The 18258-nt window shown below is 47.3% G+C and overlaps 5 protein-coding genes across 5 annotated transcripts; 4 read left to right on the top strand and 1 right to left on the bottom strand.

Annotated features, from left to right (window-relative positions):
- The first annotated feature begins 1848 nt into the window (after window positions 1-1848).
- Window positions 1849-4234, top strand: AGABI2DRAFT_193382 (hypothetical protein). Its single transcript, XM_006462013.1, has 10 exons — window positions 1849-2108; window positions 2170-2334; window positions 2393-2661; window positions 2717-2769; window positions 2832-2933; window positions 2989-3343; window positions 3401-3702; window positions 3761-3955; window positions 4015-4034; window positions 4088-4234. The coding sequence occupies exons 1-7, from the start codon at window positions 1875-1877 to the stop codon at window positions 3522-3524; spliced, it is 1302 nt and encodes a 433-aa protein (XP_006462076.1). The 5' UTR covers window positions 1849-1874; the 3' UTR covers window positions 3525-3702; window positions 3761-3955; window positions 4015-4034; window positions 4088-4234.
- Window positions 4235-5122: 888 nt separating this feature from the next.
- On the top strand, window positions 5123-7014 carry AGABI2DRAFT_151665 (hypothetical protein; the record flags this gene model as incomplete). The annotated part of the gene is made up of 12 exons (XM_006462014.1): window positions 5123-5149; window positions 5207-5217; window positions 5343-5373; window positions 5428-5513; window positions 5569-5638; window positions 5700-5919; window positions 5979-6040; window positions 6096-6242; window positions 6302-6467; window positions 6531-6658; window positions 6718-6814; window positions 6890-7014. 12 exons carry the CDS (start codon window positions 5123-5125, stop codon window positions 7012-7014), a joined length of 1170 nt encoding a protein of 389 aa, XP_006462077.1.
- A 292-nt stretch (window positions 7015-7306) lies between these two features.
- On the bottom strand, window positions 7307-11184 carry AGABI2DRAFT_71094 (hypothetical protein; the record flags this gene model as incomplete). The annotated part of the gene is made up of 7 exons (XM_006462015.1): window positions 7307-7509; window positions 7583-7672; window positions 7728-7848; window positions 7905-8352; window positions 8401-8660; window positions 8721-8916; window positions 8966-11184. Coding segments are annotated over 7 exons (3537 nt in total), but the record flags the coding sequence as incomplete, so codon positions are not given.
- A 1027-nt stretch (window positions 11185-12211) lies between these two features.
- Window positions 12212-12992, top strand: AGABI2DRAFT_206268 (hypothetical protein). The gene is made up of 2 exons (XM_006462016.1): window positions 12212-12563; window positions 12640-12992. Exons 1-2 carry the CDS (start codon window positions 12388-12390, stop codon window positions 12716-12718), a joined length of 255 nt encoding a protein of 84 aa, XP_006462079.1. The 5' UTR covers window positions 12212-12387; the 3' UTR covers window positions 12719-12992.
- Window positions 12993-14164: 1172 nt separating this feature from the next.
- AGABI2DRAFT_178974 (hypothetical protein) lies at window positions 14165-17697 on the top strand (the record flags this gene model as incomplete). Its single annotated transcript, XM_006462017.1, has 5 exons — window positions 14165-14260; window positions 14329-14449; window positions 14558-14647; window positions 14704-16685; window positions 16891-17697. 5 exons carry the CDS (start codon window positions 14165-14167, stop codon window positions 17596-17598), a joined length of 2997 nt encoding a protein of 998 aa, XP_006462080.1. The 3' UTR covers window positions 17599-17697.
- Between the last annotated feature and the right edge of the window lie 561 nt (window positions 17698-18258).

The raw sequence follows: 18258 nt of genomic DNA on the forward strand, positions 1-18258 counted from the left end.
TTCAAGCTGTTTCCTTTGACCCCTACTTGGTTATTTTCTCCCCTAACGAATGTCAGCCCTCTTTGGTATTCTTTGGCTATCCTCAAAGCGACCTGGTTGCTCGCCACAATTAGCTATGCATCTGCTCGAGGAGTCGGAAGGGCTAGTGCCGAAATTGTTGGCCACGTTTCCCGACAATTGATAATGCATATTTGGAGTCTCGGTCTTATTCAAGTTCAAATGCTCCGACTCGATGTACTCAACCGCCTAGGGGCGGCAAACTTTGCCCTGAACAATCGTGTCACTAGCCAACCTTTTTTTGGCCTTCGAATTGGACAGATCAGTTTTTTCGACCTCTGCGTTCCCCAGTATCTGAAGGTGTGGACACTAGCATTAATTTATCGACTTCTCGACCCAGATCGGAGAGGCTTTCCCTGTAATGATAGCCCCACGGAAAGGCGAGAACGCGATGCTGCCCACGAAACATTTTTCTCGGAAGGACCTATGAATTTCGCGGATTCGTTACAGAAACAGAAAGTGGACAGACAGAGAAGCCACAAGGAAAACTTGCTTATCGCAGTCGTCTTGTCACCATCCTGCGGAGGCTCGACTACTCACTCGCGACGAAAGACTCATACTGCTCCTCGCTCTTCCGTTCCGGAAACTGCCATTTCTGGATTTGTCGTTTGCATTGTCAACTATAGCTACTCAACGGCGAAGCAATCCGAAGCTTGTAGCGATCAATTGTTCTGCGACCATTCCTTTGAAAGTGCGCGGTGGTCGTTAGCGGTCATCATCGATGATTCCACTAGCTTCAACTGTCTGGATACCGACTTCCATGAGACTATGACGAGCTTACATTTGTACCGGCTCAAAGCCTCGAATGAGGATGAACAGGGGACGCTTCCGATCACTGCCGCTATACCTCTGCGGATTCAAGGTACCCCTCCTTCGATTCCACGACTTCAGATCGCCAGTGCGTCAACCGTGGTCAGTTTCATTGCTTCTTGAACACGTTACAGACCCTGAAATCCCTTATAATAAGGCATGCTTTTCTGCCATGAACTCTCTTGGCATCGTTCACCCTGATATCAACTTTGGCTCTACAAGCAACGCGAACAATCATGAAGTTGTCAATTTAAGCCGCGATTCGGTTCCTAGAACTCATCATCAAGAGCTCGCTACAAAATCAAGGATAAACGGAGCCTATCTTTCGCTGCCCTGCACTACCAAGGACAGGTTCGGTACGCAAGGTTCCAACACACCAAAACGCGAAGCTTACAGTTATGTTATTGACAATCCAGGGATTCCGTGTATCTTGCAGATGCAGATAATTGGGGCACTCTGTGGACAACCTATTCACTCGTCAGGATCCTCGGAAACGCGATGCTAATGCGAGGTGTTCGTCAAGTACAAGTTCTATATTCACCCATCCTTGTCAATTTTTTTTTGTTCAGTAAGTCATCTCATAAATAGTGACGGTCATCGCTTACTAGTATTGGGCCTTCCACCGACGCCCCATGCTTTAACAGATATTCTTATATATAAATTTTCCTCTTATGTGCGTATTGCGACAGTACCATGTAAGGTGACTAAAACTTACATGTAGCATGTACAGCTTTCGTTAGAAAGACGCTAGAAATTACCCTCTCAACCATTCGAGTACTCGCTGTATTTAAATCATATAGGACGCACAATGTATATTCCCTACTAGATACCTTTTTTGAGTGATTCCGTGTTCAATCCTGGAACGAAAGGCAGTAGCAGAAAGCACTTGAAACTTGAGGGCGTGTTCGGGCTTGCCGAGAGGACGCGTTATAAGGATGCAAACCCTAACCCTGCTTTTGTTCTGTACTTAGTGTGACTGTTCCGTCTTCTTCTCCAGCCCGACGGAGATGCAGCAGATTCTGCGCTCTAGGATAACATGGGGTGCCCTCTCTAGAAACTCAACGCTCAGAAGCCAATCCTTTTTTCACTCCTCGTCGCGGTCACACTTCCGCTTTACCAGAAACTTAAGAGACGAAGTCCGAAATGAGGTCCCCTCGTCCCGTCAAAAGGCTGGTCCTGAAATCCATCAAGATGCTTTCACCGAAAAACTGGGGCGACCAGGATGCAGAAATCAGATTTTGGTGCGTCTGTCGTCGTCATGCAAAAGAGCACTAATGAACTCTCAATTGGCTGAACTGATAGTTTGTTGCATTCGGAACACTAATTGCAGTCAGCTATGCTGCTCAACGGACCAATATCGAGACGGAATACTGGAAAAAGAAGCTGAATGCAGTGTCCGCTTCATGGATGTCTGCAGCTGTCACGACGCTTGATATAAAACGCGCTCAGCAAGCCGAGTTCATCAAAGTGCGCATTCTTCATTCCTTTTTACAGAGATTTAATCCAAGTACTTTTTACTTAATAGAAACTGCGAGATACGTTTACAAATGCCAACAATGCCCTTTTACAACTTCCACCTATATTCAGAACATGGGCTGCTGGTGGTCTCGTTGCAATACTGCAGCCCTGGGTTGACGCGTCGGAAGGAAAACGATTATGTTGGAAGATATGCATGTTAAATGCTGCTGTATGGGTTGCGTGGAAGATTCCTCGATGGCAACCTGCTATGGCAGTACGGTTTATGCATAATCCACTATCGGGGCTTTCGTATACGCTGCTGACGAGCATGTTCAGGTGAGTATTGATATAATTTCTCACTTGTGGCGACATATTAACATGAGTTTCATAGCCATCGAGGTTTATTACACCTCATCATGAACTGTTTAGCTCTTGAAGGATTTGGTTCGTTTGCTCGTTTTCGATAACGTATCAAACGCAGGTAACTGACCAATCGGCGACATTAGGCTCTGCTGCATACTTCTTCCTCGTCAGGGAGCAAGGCAAACAAGAACCCCCGATGCTTGAATCTACCGCCTCTTTCCATTTCCTTTCCTTTTTCGTATCCGGTGGGTGACTTGTATATACCATTAATTGCTACTTAACGATGTTCTTCTCGTATAGCTGGCCTTTTCTCGGGTCTAGTATCACATGTCGTCTCCACGAGATTCCGTTACCCTCGCCTCGTAGCCCAGCTCGCCACAGAAACACATAAGGCAAAGAAAGTAGATACTTGGGCTGCGGCTGTATCTGCATCTTCTGGCGCTGCTACTGCAACCGTCGCCAAGAAGACGATACCAGACATTTTACCTAGTTTGGGTGCCTCCGGAGCGATTTATTCAACTGTTGTAGTCACAGCTTTGGCATTCCCGGACTCGCAGATTGCGCTGTTTATTCCACCTTCGTACCCAATCAATATTCAATGGGGAGTCGGTGGATTAGTGTTAATGGATACGATTGGTATCTTAAGAGGATGGAGGTACGTACAATTGCTTGCTTTAAAGTCGATTGGTCTGATGATTTTTTCTTCTGATAGAGTGTTTGACCATTGGGCCCATTTGGGAGGTGCATTGTTTGGGCTAGCATATTACACGTATGGACCTAGAACATGGCATGCATTTAGACAGGCATTGGAGGTTGAAATGCCCAATTCTCAATAGAATCTTAATCGCCAATTTCTCCACTCATGTATCACTAACACTCGTATCGTAGAGCATGCACTAATCAAGACCCACCCTCCTCAGCCACTTCAATCAAGTTTGGAATATGGTCACCGGAAAAATTACTCTGGCAAACCATTTGACAACATATCGCGCTATCTTTTATCACTCCGTAGCGGTATAACCTTGATGAGCTGCTTCATCGGAAACACTGGCATTGACCGACACTCTTTTAGCTCAATAGGTTCAAATGTCCTGGACGAAACAGGTAATGAATCTATAACTGTCCGCGTGGTCGAACTTGTATGCGAACTTCAAGGAATAAGAATAGGACGAGCCAAGTCCCGAGGCTGAACGATGGAAATGGCGCCCACCGCACGCATCCACTAAGATACGAGTGGTAGACCCAGTGTTTGTCGGCATGTCTCCCAGTGCGTCCCCCGATATACATAAGCTCTTAAGTACCTACCATTTATGAATTTGTGTGTAGTTCTACTATACTCCGAGCAGGTGAATAGAATCTTGTATAGTCCGAAATCCCGAAAAAACCTCCGTTGGCCTAGGCACTAGGATCACCGTTTGGCCTTTCTGCCTCAGCGGCACGAATATCCTGAATTGGCTCTTATAGCTTATAAAGTTGACGTTTCCATCGGCGCTTGCCTATCTTGCATCTTAGAGTATGAGTAACTTGCAGGATGGTCTTAACTCCGAAGATGCCGAGTCTTTTCAACTGGTCCTTGCTACAGTGTCCTTGATCAATGCTTGGCTATAACACTGCCGGTAATGCAGAGTCTAGTCATAGCCTAAGTTATCGGGATTTTGTGGGTGCCGGTTTCTCTGCGTGACGATCCTGAAGCTCTGGCGCCATAGCACGCTTGTAATCCCTGCAACACCCCACCGCACAGCCCAAAAGCAAGGATGATGGCCTGTGCCCGAAAGAAACCGAAGCAATGTTCCAGATTCCTAACAGCTCGCCTTGGCCACATCCAGCCAAGAGATTATTGGTTCCGAACTATCGATTCACGCGAGCGAGCCTTTTTATCCTGATATCTTATATCGCCAGACTCGGACCACTGAGCAGACACCAGTGAGAGTCTTCGCCTCAGAGAATCCATTGGACTGAAGCCTAGCCAAAGTTCCCAAAGGTTTAAAGGGCGCGAAGGCACCATTAAAGTGCCTAATCTGTGAAAGCTAATGACATCATTTAAAGCGAAAGATGACCATTACCATTACCACTGCCATTACCATAAGTACTCTTAATTGTCAAATGCCTATTTATTTAAAGAACTTGTAAGTGCCTTGATAAATATAACTCGAGATGGGAAAAGACAGCTGGTAATACTCGGCCGAGCTTGACCAGTGACCGCGTGGGAGGCTGCATCGAGGGGTGTAGGAGATAGTTTACATATGAAGGGTGTTTATGAGTACCTGCTGAGATAGAACGGGAACCGGGGCTGACGGAACGGATGGACGGGATCAGAACGGGATTCCGTGGAGAGACGCTGGATGAAAATTAATTCTGCTTGCAAGTTATGATTAGGTTATCGTCTTCTCTCCTTCGTCCTCGTTCAGCCCCACGCTTCACCCGCCACTTTGCAATGACAACCAGAGACGAATTCAAGCAGGCACGTACATGTTGATCCTCCCGCACGTCCATCCGTCTCACTTTCTTCCTTCTCCAGGCACCACACAAGTCCGTCTATTCCTCCACATCTTTCCTTTGGACTGACACTCATCGCAACAACTATCCAGGCTCCTAGTGTATGTTTTTTAAATTGTGTGCTCACCCAAGTAACCTCATATCCCATTTGCATTCAGTGTTCCCGGACCTATCGAAGTGGCCGATGAGGTTTGTTGACAGCGTATCAACCGTCATGATCAAATCTTGACGTGTCCCATCCAGGTTCTCTTTGCAAATGCACACCCTTCCATGTCCCATGTCTCTCCAGACTTCGTTCCTGTTTTTGGAGATTGCATTCGCATGACAAGGTGGGTCCAGTAACACTTCCCTGACACGAATACCTGTCTCCAACACGCTTTTTAGAGAAGTCCTTTTGACCAAATCCGGGCAACCTTTCCTCATCAGCGGTAGTGGGACTCTCGGCTGGGACCAGGTACAGTTTCCTATCTGATCTTGATTAACTACTGGGTGGTACTGAGCTGATCCCCCATCAGGTTGCCGCCAACCTCGTAGAATCCGGAGAGAACGCTCTAGTCCTTAATTCAGGATACTTTGGTGACAGCTTCAAAGAATGTTTGGAAACCTATGGTGCAAATGTTGCGCAGCTCAAGGCACCCATTGGTCGCGCTGTAGCTTTATCCGATCTCGAGAAAGAACTCAGAAGTGGAAAGAATTACAAAATTGTTACAGTGACACACGTAGATACTAGCACTGGTGAGTCTATTACCGACTTCAAATCTTCCATCGTATTGAGGACGAGTCGTATGAAAAAGGTGTCCTCTCGAATGCCAAAGAAATAGCTTCTCTTGTCCGTAAAATTTCGCCAGAAACACTCGTAAGCCCCGTTGAATTGGTTGACCCTAACCCCTCATATTCACTTGTAAACGCAGGTTGTGGTAGATGCCGTTTGTTCTGTCGCATCAGAAGAAATTCACTTCGATAACTGGGATCTAGACATCGTTCTCACAGCCAGCCAGAAAGGTCTTGGGACACCTCCCGGCCTCAGCATCCTCGTCGCCAGTGAACGAGCCATGAATGTGCGTCTCCAGAAAATATTCGAAAAGCACATAGCTTAGACTCTTTATCTATTTTTCAGGTTTTCAAGAACCGCAAGTCCCCACCATCATCGTACTACGCCTCATGGAAGAAATGGTTGCCCATCATGAAAGCATACGAAGCCGGTTCTCCTGCCTACTTCGCAACACCCCCCGTCAATCTCATATATGCTTATCGTGCTTCTCTAAATTCGATCGTTCTCGGAGGTACTTGTTATCACTACCAATGTCACTTCGATGAAGCATACTCATTATTTGTCGTCTCGAAAGATCTATCACTCGAGAAACGACTGAAACTTCACAGGGCGGCCAGCAGGCGCGTGAAAGATGCAGCTAAGAAGCTAGGCTTGAGGCAATTGCCTGAATCTGAGGGAGAGGCTGCCAATGGTATGACTGCTGTAAGTGACATCCCCCCTACAAATATCGGTTTTTGGGCTTAATGTTCGGGGATTTCTAGCTCTACTATCCTGAAGGTCTTGCAGCGAGTGATATACTCCCTCGGCTTGCGAAACGCAATATCGTTGTCGCTGGTGGTCTCCATACTGAAATCAAAGGTCCGTTCTTCGACCATTTTCCCTTAATATATATCTTTCGGTGTATTCTGATTTTTTTTCCTTTCTGTAATATAGATAAATATTTCCGGATAGGCCATATGGGCATCACGGCTGTAAATGAAGAGCGGGGAGATATCGAGACGATTGTACGTGCTCTTGAAGAAGCCGTGAAGGAGGCACGTGCGGCCAAGTCTACATGAAACAATGTCTTTAGATTCTTCCGATGGATGGATAGATATGTAGCATGTAGAACTCATTGAACCATTTGGTCTACGTTGTATTGTTTGAGTTGTTTTCTTGATGTGCAATTGCAAGTATAGGTTGGTGCCTTCATGATATTTTTCGGCTCTATGTCGTTTGGAATAACCTGGATTACGCACAGCGAGGACATACAACAAGTCTATTTAATTGCTTACATTTCCCCCTCCCGTCTACATTTTCAAACACACCCATGATTAATACACATACTTAATAACAAGAACAAAAACGATTTTACACAGCAGCAATAGCTGTAGTTTCACGATAAACACCTTCACCGCCCGATCGATCATACCACGCTTTCCCCTCAGTCGTAGGCGCAATATACCCAGCACGAAGCGTGAAATCACCAAAATGTTCTTCAGGAAGGCGTGATTTCGCGTAATGTTTGATCATGGGTTCGAGGATGGCGAGAATTTCGGGTTCCGTGACGGATTCTTTTTGGTAGGTAGGGAAAAAGTCAGTGGGGCTGGAGGAGTGGGAAATGTGGGGAAGGTGGAGAAGACGTACCACGATAGATTTTGTTCAGACGTTGTCCGTGGTAACCGCCACCGAGGAGCATAGAGTATGTCCCTGGTGCTTTTCCAATGAAAGCGACCTCTGTAATTGTTATCAGAAACACCGAAACCCAGAAAATAAGTCTTGAAATACATACCTGCGACGTAGGGACGTGCGCAACCATTCGGACAACCAGTCATGCGCATGACAATAGCATCATTCCGTAACCCATTCTCTTCACACATTTTCTCAACTTTGTCGATCAACAATGGGAGATACTATTCATTTACCTCTGTCATCGAAATGTATAAGCCAAAAGTAACAGACCACTCACCCGCTCAGACTCGGCCATCGCCAGCCCACAAGTCGGGAACGCCACACAAGCCGAAGAACTCAACCTCAATCCACTATAATTAAGATTATCCATCTTATACTTCGCCAAAATATTCTTGATCGTTTCCAGTTCCTCAGACGGGATATCCGAAATCATCAAATGTTGATTCGTGGTCAACCTAAACGCGCCCTTGTGCACTTTAGCAATCTCACGCAGTCCAGTCTTGAAATCGCGCCCGGGTTCATTTTGGATGCGGCCATTTTCGATGAACATCATGAAGTGGTGTCTGCCATCTTGGCCGACATGCCAACCAAAGTCGTCAATGTTGCGATCAAAGGTAAAGGGGCGGGGAGGTTGAAGAGTGTAGCCAAGAAGTTTCTCAACTTCGGCTTTATAGACGTCGAGACCCATCCGATCGATAGTGTATTTGAGTCGGGCGTTCTTACGGCTGGAAGATTCTATTAATGGGTGAAAATAGTGGTTTATAGCGACTTACTCGACACGGTTCCCATTGTCCCTCTGGACCAACATGATCTTTTCAGCGACAAATTTACCCTGCTCAATCGTACAGAAACCGATAATACTTGCAAGACGGGGATAAGTTTTCTTGTTTCCATGAGTGACGCCCATACCACCACCGATAGCGACATTGAAACCCTCAAGTTCACCCTTCTTGTTTACGATGGCAATGAAGCCGACATCGTTTGCGAAGACATCAACATCATTAGTGGGTGGAACCGCCACTGCGATTTTGTACTAAAAAATGCAGATATTCAATCAGTTGGTTCTTTTCTTTTTGACGCATACTAAGCGCACCTTGCGAGGTAAGTAAAATTCACCATAATATGGCTCAAAGTCCTTCAAGGCCTCGCCAGCGACAAGCTTCTTGTCGAGCCAAATCTCGTGATAGGCAGTCGTACGAGGAATAAGATGATTGCTGACGCTCTTAGCAAAGTCATACACCTGAGCATGGAGCTTGGAGAAAGAGGGAATCGAAGAGCAGACAACGTTTCTAAACCTCGTTAGCTATTTCAAAAGTAGGATTTTTTGTAACGGCTCACCTGTTGACATCACCGCAAGCAGCAAGAGTATCCAATAGAACGCGATTAATATCCTGAATGGCAGGCTTCAAATGCCTCTTGATGACACCATGAAATTGGAAAGTTTGACGCGTCGTGATCTTGAACGTTCCAGTTCCATGCTCATCCGCAATCTGGTCCACTTGCAACCACTGCTCAGGAGTGCAGACACCTCCCGGCAACCGCACTCGAATCATGAAGCTATAAGCCGGCTCGACATTCTGTGCTTGTCGCTCATCACGGATATCGCGGTCGTCTTGTTGGTAGATTCCATGGAACTTAGTTAATTGCGTATCACTAGCAGCAAGGGCACCAGTAGTGAAATCATTCAGGCCTTCACTGATCGTTCCGCGCAGATACAGGGATGCAGCCTTTATGTGCTCGTTCGTGATGGGCTCGGGCTCCGCTTCGGTGACTTCAACAGAGTCAACCCCAAGTGCTTTCCACAAAAGAGGCTCCCAGACCTTGTAACCAGTCTCAGGTCCGTCTGCGTCCTGATCATCACCGAGTCCAAGACTAGCGATGCGCTCTCCACCAAGTTTCTCCAAACGAGCATCCAAGTCCTTTGATGGCTTGTTGTAATAATGAGCGTCTTCAGGACGAGGCCAGTAGTGTGTATCGCCCATACCAAAAACCGTGAACTTGAGTGTGTTGAAGATCTTTTCACCCTTGAGAGCAGCCGCATTCAAGGTCTTGAAAAAGGTACGTCCATTCTGAGGAGGTTCTCCCTGTCCGGCAGTAGAAGTAATGAATGCAACGTATTCCTCTTCCGCGAGACTTTCGAGAGGAACGGAATCCAAGATGGCGATGGTAACCGAGAGGCCACGGGCTTTAGCCCTTCCAGCAAGACGTTTGGCCTTCTTTTCAGCGATCCCTGAATCAGAGGCGTACAAAATCAGAAGGGGAGGAGCGTCAATAGAAGTAAGTAAGTCGTTGTAAGACTTCTGTGCACGCTCCTTCCTTGCTTCACGAATACTGTCTCCCAAGTTGCTAACAAGCTCGGCGGCAATTTGAGGAGTGGGGCGAACGAGCTGTGAAAGATGGTTCTGGCGATCAAGGAACTGTTTAAGGTCGTTCTTGATAGCGTCTGAGTCCAAGGAAAATGGTTCTTTCCCTTCACGCTCCTTGCTGGGATCCCAACGATAAAGTGGCCAATATCCAGCATCAACTGCAAGTTTACTTTCCTTCAATACCTGGAGAGCAGGAGCATCCTCCGACGTATGAGGAAGGTATGCCAAAATGACACTTGGCCCGTTAAACCTATCAGCCTCCACAAATGCCTGCAAGACCTGGGCATACGAAGAGAAGACAGCAACACTGGCAACATAGACATCGCCATGATTCATAGCGTACAGGCCGACATCCTGCTTTCTTCGATGGGGATCAGCGGTATTACGAGAGGTGAATGGCAATGTATCGATAATAAGGATATTGACTTTCAGACCAGAAGCGATGGCGTGATGGAGCCCTGAGGCACCAAGATCATACGACCACGCGTCGGAACCTATGATCCATCTCGAAACGGCCGGTAGATGAGATTTGAGGGAAAGAATTTTAGCTGCGGCAGGGTGATCAATGGTGGACGACTCAAGCGAAGCTACAATGTCCTTCGCGAGCACCTTACTCTTGCCACCATCATCCTTGGAAATAAGCCATTTGCTTAGCAAGTTATGAAGGTCGGAACTGATGCCGTCACTGCGCAGCAGGTCTTCGACCGTGGCCACAAGATCAGATCGCGCGTCGATCTCACCACGGACACGCCCAAGGGCGAACTCAGGAGTTGTCGCCGCCTGTCCCTGCGTAGGAACAAGAACAGGCGCGTTTGAAACCTGTAGCTGATCCCCAAAGACATGATGAAGGGCCTTGGTGTAAGAAGATTCGTGCTTGGGCGTGGTGAGTATGAGGTCTTTCTGTGAAGCGGAGGGCAATGTTCCCAACTGAAGCGGAGAAGAGGAGGATGTGGATTCGATTAGCTTGAGGATGTCTGGAAGAGCAACACCACCAAGGTCACCAAGGACACCACTCAGAACAGTAGGACGCTGTTCTGCACTACGGTGTTGGAGAGCGCTCACAACTTCGAGGTATAAAGGTGTCCATTTCGTCGACCATTTATAGACCTGTTCGAGCACGATAACACGCTGAACAGATGCGGGGATGACACTCAGCAGCTGAGATGGAGGAATTGGGCTGAGTATGCCCAGATGTAGGAAGGAGACGCCTTCAACTGGGACAGAAATGTCCTGTTTTCCGACGACGATTATCACCGTTTGCGGTTCTGGAGAGCCTCGGGCAACCAAACCACGCAAAGGACGTCTTGTATGACTAAGCGTCTCGGCAGCCACAACTTGATAAGCCTTGAAGAGAGCAGCCACAGTTAGATCGTCAATGACGCTTACACCATTTGCATGACCGTTTCGCCCAATCGCCGTTTGGTTATTTTCGCTGCCTTCATCACTAGATCCGTTAGCACCCGGTGGTGTCACATGCCCACTAGATGAAGAAGTCGTAGACGGGGAATGCCTAGGAGCAAGGAGGAAGGAGGTAATATCGGCTTCTGAGAGCACATCCAACGGCCCGTCTTCGTGAGAACTGTAGAAAGCATAAACGACTGCTTTTCGTTCCACCCGTGCCAGCCGTGCGGCCAACAGAGCATTGTCATGCGCTTGTTGAGCGGTTGAAGATAACAAGAAGTAGGGCACCGATGAACGAAGGAGGAGCACATCAGACAAATCATCTTGAACAGCAATGTTGAAGACGACGGGTTTGGAGGAAAGTTCAGCGAGGTGGAGGACGAGGCGGGTGAGAACCTGAGCATTAGACGTCGCCGTAAAACTCGTGAGATTGTCAGAGTTACGAAGAATTATGGTACCGGGATCTGCACCGAAGGGAGCCGGTATAAGACGAGGTGAGCTAGAGCATGATGCGATAAGAGAAGAGAATTGGGGATTAAATGACGAAGTTGCAGGGAAAGGAGGATGGGAATCGACTACGACATCTGAAGTCAAGTATGCAATGCGTGCAACGGCGGCCAAGGCTTGACCGACAGCCATGAAGGTCTATGGAGGGTCAGATATTTGTGTTTAAAGAGTACAACGTTATAAAGGTACATACCAGCTTGTGGAACGAAAGGAAGACGGGTTGGAAAAGACGATCGTGAAGAACACCATAATATGGAGTAAGCAAGTAATTCGTTCGAGCACATCATCACAACATCATCTTCGCTAATTTTGATTGAATCATCCACCGACCCCGGAGCTCGACCCTGTGACCGTCCACCATTCTTTTGCGCTTGATACAGCGAGAACTGACTCACCAGAAGGAACAAGCTCTATTTGAGGCCTTCCAATTCTGGGAAATACGGCCCGATAATACCCACCGTGCCATTCTTTCTCGCCATTACCGTGATGTCCTCTACGGCACCTATAACAAGCGCAGTACAGACCAAGGAAAAACTCTATGGTCAACTCGCAGCGAGCCTAAACCGAATGTCTCGAGCAATCAGCCAAACGGCTGATCTCTGTGATATGCTACGAGTCGACTTAAATGCTATGCGTACCTTTGCTGGGTTAGACGCCGCCAAGTATGTCTCTTCTATGGTTATTTAATATAGGATTAACATAAGGATTTTCGTTTTGTCTGTTTTCCATCTAATGTAGATTCATGACTGTTGCTAGTCAATTGAACCCACCTGAAGAGGAGGAAGAAGAAGAGGACGCAAAGAGGTCATTGTCATGAAATTATGCCGGAAGCCTCTGGCCACAAAAATCTATATATTCCTCGTCCGTTGAAGAGCGTACTACTTTTGAAGAGGAGTCGTAAAACGGCGTGATGGTACACGATGGCGCTGTTGGTGTTCGACTATTCGGATCAGGAGATGCAGCGTTATCTATCCATCTCCACCGACTTCGGTCATCGAAGACTTTGCATTGGACAAAGAGTATCTGATAGAAGCATGTAATAATACCCGCCTTCCTTTGGTATCGGATGTCGTCTTTCGCGATTTTGGACGCAAATGCGTGTACTACCATGCGATTTAATCTACTTATTAGGAGGGCTGGAGGCAGTCGATTTATCTTCAGGCAAGATTTTAGGCGGGAACGGAGTCACTTATGTTCTTAGTGCATTCTGCGCTTAGCAGTCGAAGGACCTAAACGTACTTTGAAATATTGGTCTTCGTTAACTGGAGAATTAGGATCATTGAAGATGTCGGACTTTCCTCAGGACCATCATTAACGACCCGGGTCCTACTCACTTACAATTGAGTGTTGACAAGGGCAAAAATGCGAGATGTTTATTGACAACAGCTTAAGGGATGACTGCGACCTTGTGGCATTAAGAAAAAAAATCTAGCGGTACGATTTAACAAAATAAATTACACGGAAAATAATTCGTCAAAGCAACGGGAATGACAGGACGGCAAAGTCGCGTATCGCCGTGACCATGTTGTGAATTGAGAAAGTCAGGGCCTCAGCATTTATTGGGGATTGCTTTATCGACGGAGGAAAAAAAATCTTTCGGCCCGAAACGAATCAAACTTTAGACGAAGATGAAGCCGGGGTGATATATAGATGTAAAATTTAGAATGTTCGGGAAGACAGCGACGCGGTTGTCGATTGGCTGCGGTTTGAAGTTTAGCCCAAGAGCCATACGGGTTTGGGGAGGTCATCACATTCCCTGTTGTAGACATTTACACGAAAAACGTTAAGGGTAGGCACGTTTATTGGGAAGTAAAATTAGAAGGAGGTTCTGGATCAAAACTTAGAAGGGGCTTGGGTCGACTGACAGAAGCTGAAACGGTCGGCAGTCACACGACCCGAGTATTTTGGTAGTGTGCACAAAATATGAAGAATCAAGTACTGCCAGCGCACTCTTTACCCACCACCGCGGTGATCTGCAGCGACGCAAAGACACCGAGGCGGCTGAGAGCCTAGCACGAGTTCGGCGAAACACTGGGGTTTCCGGCTCCCGGTGTGGGGAGCACAAGGTGCATGCGGAAACCAAGTGCCAAGTCAGAGCTTTGGTTCTAAAAATAAAAGGAGCGATGACCCGCGTCTGGACGCGAGTTGAGAAGGTGTCATTGGACGGAAAGACATCTTGTGAGAAATAACCGGTCGCGTGGCGCTATCATTATGAATTTGAAGAGGTTGCGTTGACTGGACTAGGGGAGACAGTGCCGCAAAGATGGATGGTCAGACGACCAAAGATCGTGGCCGCGTCACTTCTTTCAATTCGAAAGAATCAGGGGTGAAGCAGATGAGATTTCACAGTCGAAGGCAGGTAATTGATGATAATGATGGTGCTAATCGAATCATCGATAAGTATCAGGAAAATGGAGGCGGCACTAGAAAAGGAGACGAGGGCCCAAGGTGGAGGAAAAGGTCACAGGGGCGCAACGTGTTCGCTTAGTCTTCCAGTCTCAGTATGCAGGACGATATGCTAGAGCAGCTGGCGAGTCAGCAGCTGGATGTGCGTAAAGAGGTCGAGAGAATGATAGCTGCCGAATCCGGAAAGTGCCATGGAGAGAGATTTTCCATCAAAAAGAGGGTTTCTTTCACTTTCCCAAATCCCACCCAGCTCCTAGGACCTTTCTGTCCTCAACGCCATCCTGGAATCTCTCTGCACCCCATGTTATTGTATTCACAATGGCCAAAAATCATATCACTAGTAAGTATCCTCTCTTCCTCCCAGCCATTCCTCCCTTATTCTTATCTTCGATTCAGTTACTTCAAACCAACAGACTCCCGCAATGTCGCCTGCTCGTACCCATACCGTAGGCCCAGCCACCAACGACTATCTTCACGACGACGACGACGACGACATCTGCCCTGTGTGCGATACAGAATGCACCTGCAACAACAACAGGACACGAGTTGTCCAGCAACCAGTGTCCTTGAATCAATACAGTCTTCAATTCGATGGCTCTTCTTCTTCTACTATCTCATCTGCATCTCATTCTCTTCCCAAGCCTTCTCCTCACCCACTCAAAATCAAACTCACTGTGCCCCCGAAATTCCTTGGCAACACCAAATCTACATCGGCATTAGACAAATCAAAAAACAATCAACAGATGACATCCGCTTTCGCTCGCGTCGGCGAATCGTCTCGCAATATTACCCCCTCCGTCACCCATTCACGTCTTTCCTCCAAACGTCGGGGTCGTCCCCCCAAGATTGGTGTTGTCGCTGCAAGGCAGGCTGTGAAAGCCAGGCCTGCCACCAGCAGAAAGTCGACTTCGCCTCCCCCATATCTTTCCCGGCCCTTTATTTCCAAAAGTACTGTCGGCCGCAAGCGCGCAAAAAATTCTGGGTCGGTGCAGAAGCGACCCCTCAAGGCGAGACATGCCGGCTCTAGACCATCGCTCAAACGCAAACAGCGTGCCCGCAGCAATGATGATGATGAATCGTCTCTTTCTGCCCTCACTGATGTTGACTATGACTGCGACAACGATGATGATGGTGAATCAGTCGTCTTCCCGACTTTTGTCTCCGCGTCCGTCCTTTCTTCATTAGAGTCTGGCAATTCTTCGGATTCTTCAGAGGAGTCTTCAAATTCCGAGTCTCTGTCTTTTGTCACTGACTCTGACGTTGAAGAAGAAGAGGAAAATTTTATCATGTCCGAAGTCCATGAAAAGGCACGGGTACGCCGTGAACTCCTCGGTGATGATGATCATCGCCGCGATTCCCAGGGTGAGTGGGTGATTAGATCGAGGAAGAAAAGCGTTGGATCCGACGATAGTGACATGGCAGTTGATTCCGCTGCCACTGAGGATGAAGATGAGGACGAGGACGAAGAACCTGAAGATGAAGAAGAAGAGACAGATGGTAAACCTGTCGGTACCGGCTATGCTGGGCTTGTCACCGCTTGGTCAGACGATGATGAATCCAGTTTCGACGCTGATATATTCTTCGCCAATCTCGCCGGTTCAGGTTCCGACAGCGATTCTTCCTGTTCCCTCGAAAATCAAGATGGTGTGGATGGCGATCATTCCGATATGGAAACCAACTCTCTGAACGATGCTTCTGAGCTCTTGTCACGGAGGCAGGAGTTGGAGAACCTTCAACTCGATGTTACACAGGGATGGGACGGAGAAATAGTCTTTACTAATGGTATCAATGACGGCCGTGGTATCCTTGACATCGATTTCGAAGTGAACGCCTCCCAATTTATGGCAGAGGATAGTCCCGAGCACACTCAGGATAGCGATGTAGACATGTCGCCATGTAATAGTATCGGGGCCGCCGATGGAGAGGGATATGAGGAAGATGATAATGCAGCGGATGGTGATACCACTGACGAGGATCTTGTCGGTGAAGACGATCTGCCCAATGAGCAAGCGATGAAACTGTTTAGCTTACCGTTTAGCGTCTCCGCCATCGATCCTCTATCTACTGTCAGCCCTATTGCCAGTCCCACCTACCGCCGCGTACCTCCGGGGAGAAGAGGCCTTGGATCGCCTAAACCAGAGGATATCCTTGCTGGTAAAATTTCCTGGGACTCTGACGACCATGATTATGACGAGGTGGAGGTGAGGAAAGGAAGAAGGGGCAGCCAAAGCTCTGGCGTCAGAGGCCCAAGGACTGGGTTGTTCGTACCGGTTCAGGAAACACGCAAGGCGATTATTGATGGTACGAACCAAGCGCCCTCACCTCATCCGAGATTCAACCGGAGCCGCTATCGTTCGACAACTGGCAGGATAAACTCTGTATGTATATCATCTTTAACTTCCCCTTCTCCCAAATGCGAATCCTCTGATTTGTGCTTCATACTTTCGGATACCATGTGCTTATGTATCTCCTTTTGGGTCTTTGCTATTTTAGGTCGAGCAAATGCTTAGGAGGCATTTGCTGAACGGCTCAGGGTCTGCTCCGACCTTCTCAACAGCCTCTGAATTATTATCACCGCTGCAGGTCTTATCCTCTGACAATGATTTTGGATCCCCTTCGCCGTCAATGCCTATGTCCATACTTCCTGAAGAGCGTGGATCACTCGCTCAGTCCATCAATATCGATGACGTCTTGGAGGCATCGTATCTGGGCGCCGATTCTTCTGAGGCCAGCGATAATTCTATCACCAAACGAAAGAGCAGTAACGCCGCGGAAGATGATAACCTTTCGTCAGCGAGGCATATGCAAAGTTTGAATAGGTGGGATCTGATATCAGTCGGCGCGTTCAAGCAGACCCGAGAGAATGGCGGCTGGTCTTCCGATAATCTTCCACACACTCCTCACTCGAGCATGGACTATAACAGTATCATGAAACCTAGTCCTCTGAGTTCCATCATGTGGCCTAAGGAGAAGGAGAAAGTGAGAAAGGGGAGGAAAGGAAAGGAGCCCATACCCATATCTCCTGTTATTCTGGCTGTTCGCGATGGCGATCGAAGCCCTTCAGGCTCGGGGAATCGACAGCAAAACGAAACCTTGAACAAACATATGCAACATAGGAAGGAATCGAAGAGAGAGAGAAAGTTGAAGAAAAAGAACTGGGGTCCTGTTCATCATCAACACGCGCATCATAACCATTATCACCAACACCAGCACCACCCGAACACGAAAATGAGAGGATCTGTCGCAAATCAGAGATCATCCTTATCCTCTGTCCCTCCGTTCAGTTTATAAATCGCAACGGAGCTCAAAATAATCAACCGATATGGACTCAAAAGTACCTCACTTGTTATCGAATCGTCGGTCGTCAATTGCAGTATATGTCAATTTCATCCCTTTCCTCCCACATCATTTTTCTCTGTGCGACGACGAAAATTGTCTATAGTTTGTCTTCCATCTTTTGACATTGTTCTTCGATTTTATCCTTGTAGCTTGTCCCTGGACTCCCCCCTTCCCTTCCCTCTTGTGTATGGGTACTGTCGTCATTTATTCATTTTTCATTGTTACTGAACGCATCATGTCGTTATATTCCTCCCCCCCTTCCCTCTCATCCCGTCGTGACCTTTTTTTTTTCTGTCTTGTTGTTTAATTTTGATCCCACGCCTCTCTTGTGCTTGCATCCCCCATCCCAAATCAATACTCCTTTCTTCACTTCCATTCCAAATCACTTACACGTTTTCTTCGTGCGTTTTTCTGAAATATGCTTTCTTGCTAGAAAATCACATTGCGCACGGTTTGAAATCCACTACCACCATTATCCATTATTTTTTTTACCCCTCTCCAGTTTTTTTTTTTTTTTTTTTTTTTTGGCTACAATGCCCTTGGGGTCGATTTAACGAAAAAGCGGGTTTCTGTCTTCTGTTTAGCTGTATATAACTTTTAAATGTGATATAC

This window comes from Agaricus bisporus (assembly GCF_000300575.1).
Source record: "Agaricus bisporus var. bisporus H97 unplaced genomic scaffold AGABI2scaffold_6, whole genome shotgun sequence".
In the NCBI taxonomy this organism is placed as follows: Eukaryota; Fungi; Basidiomycota; class Agaricomycetes; order Agaricales; family Agaricaceae; genus Agaricus; species Agaricus bisporus.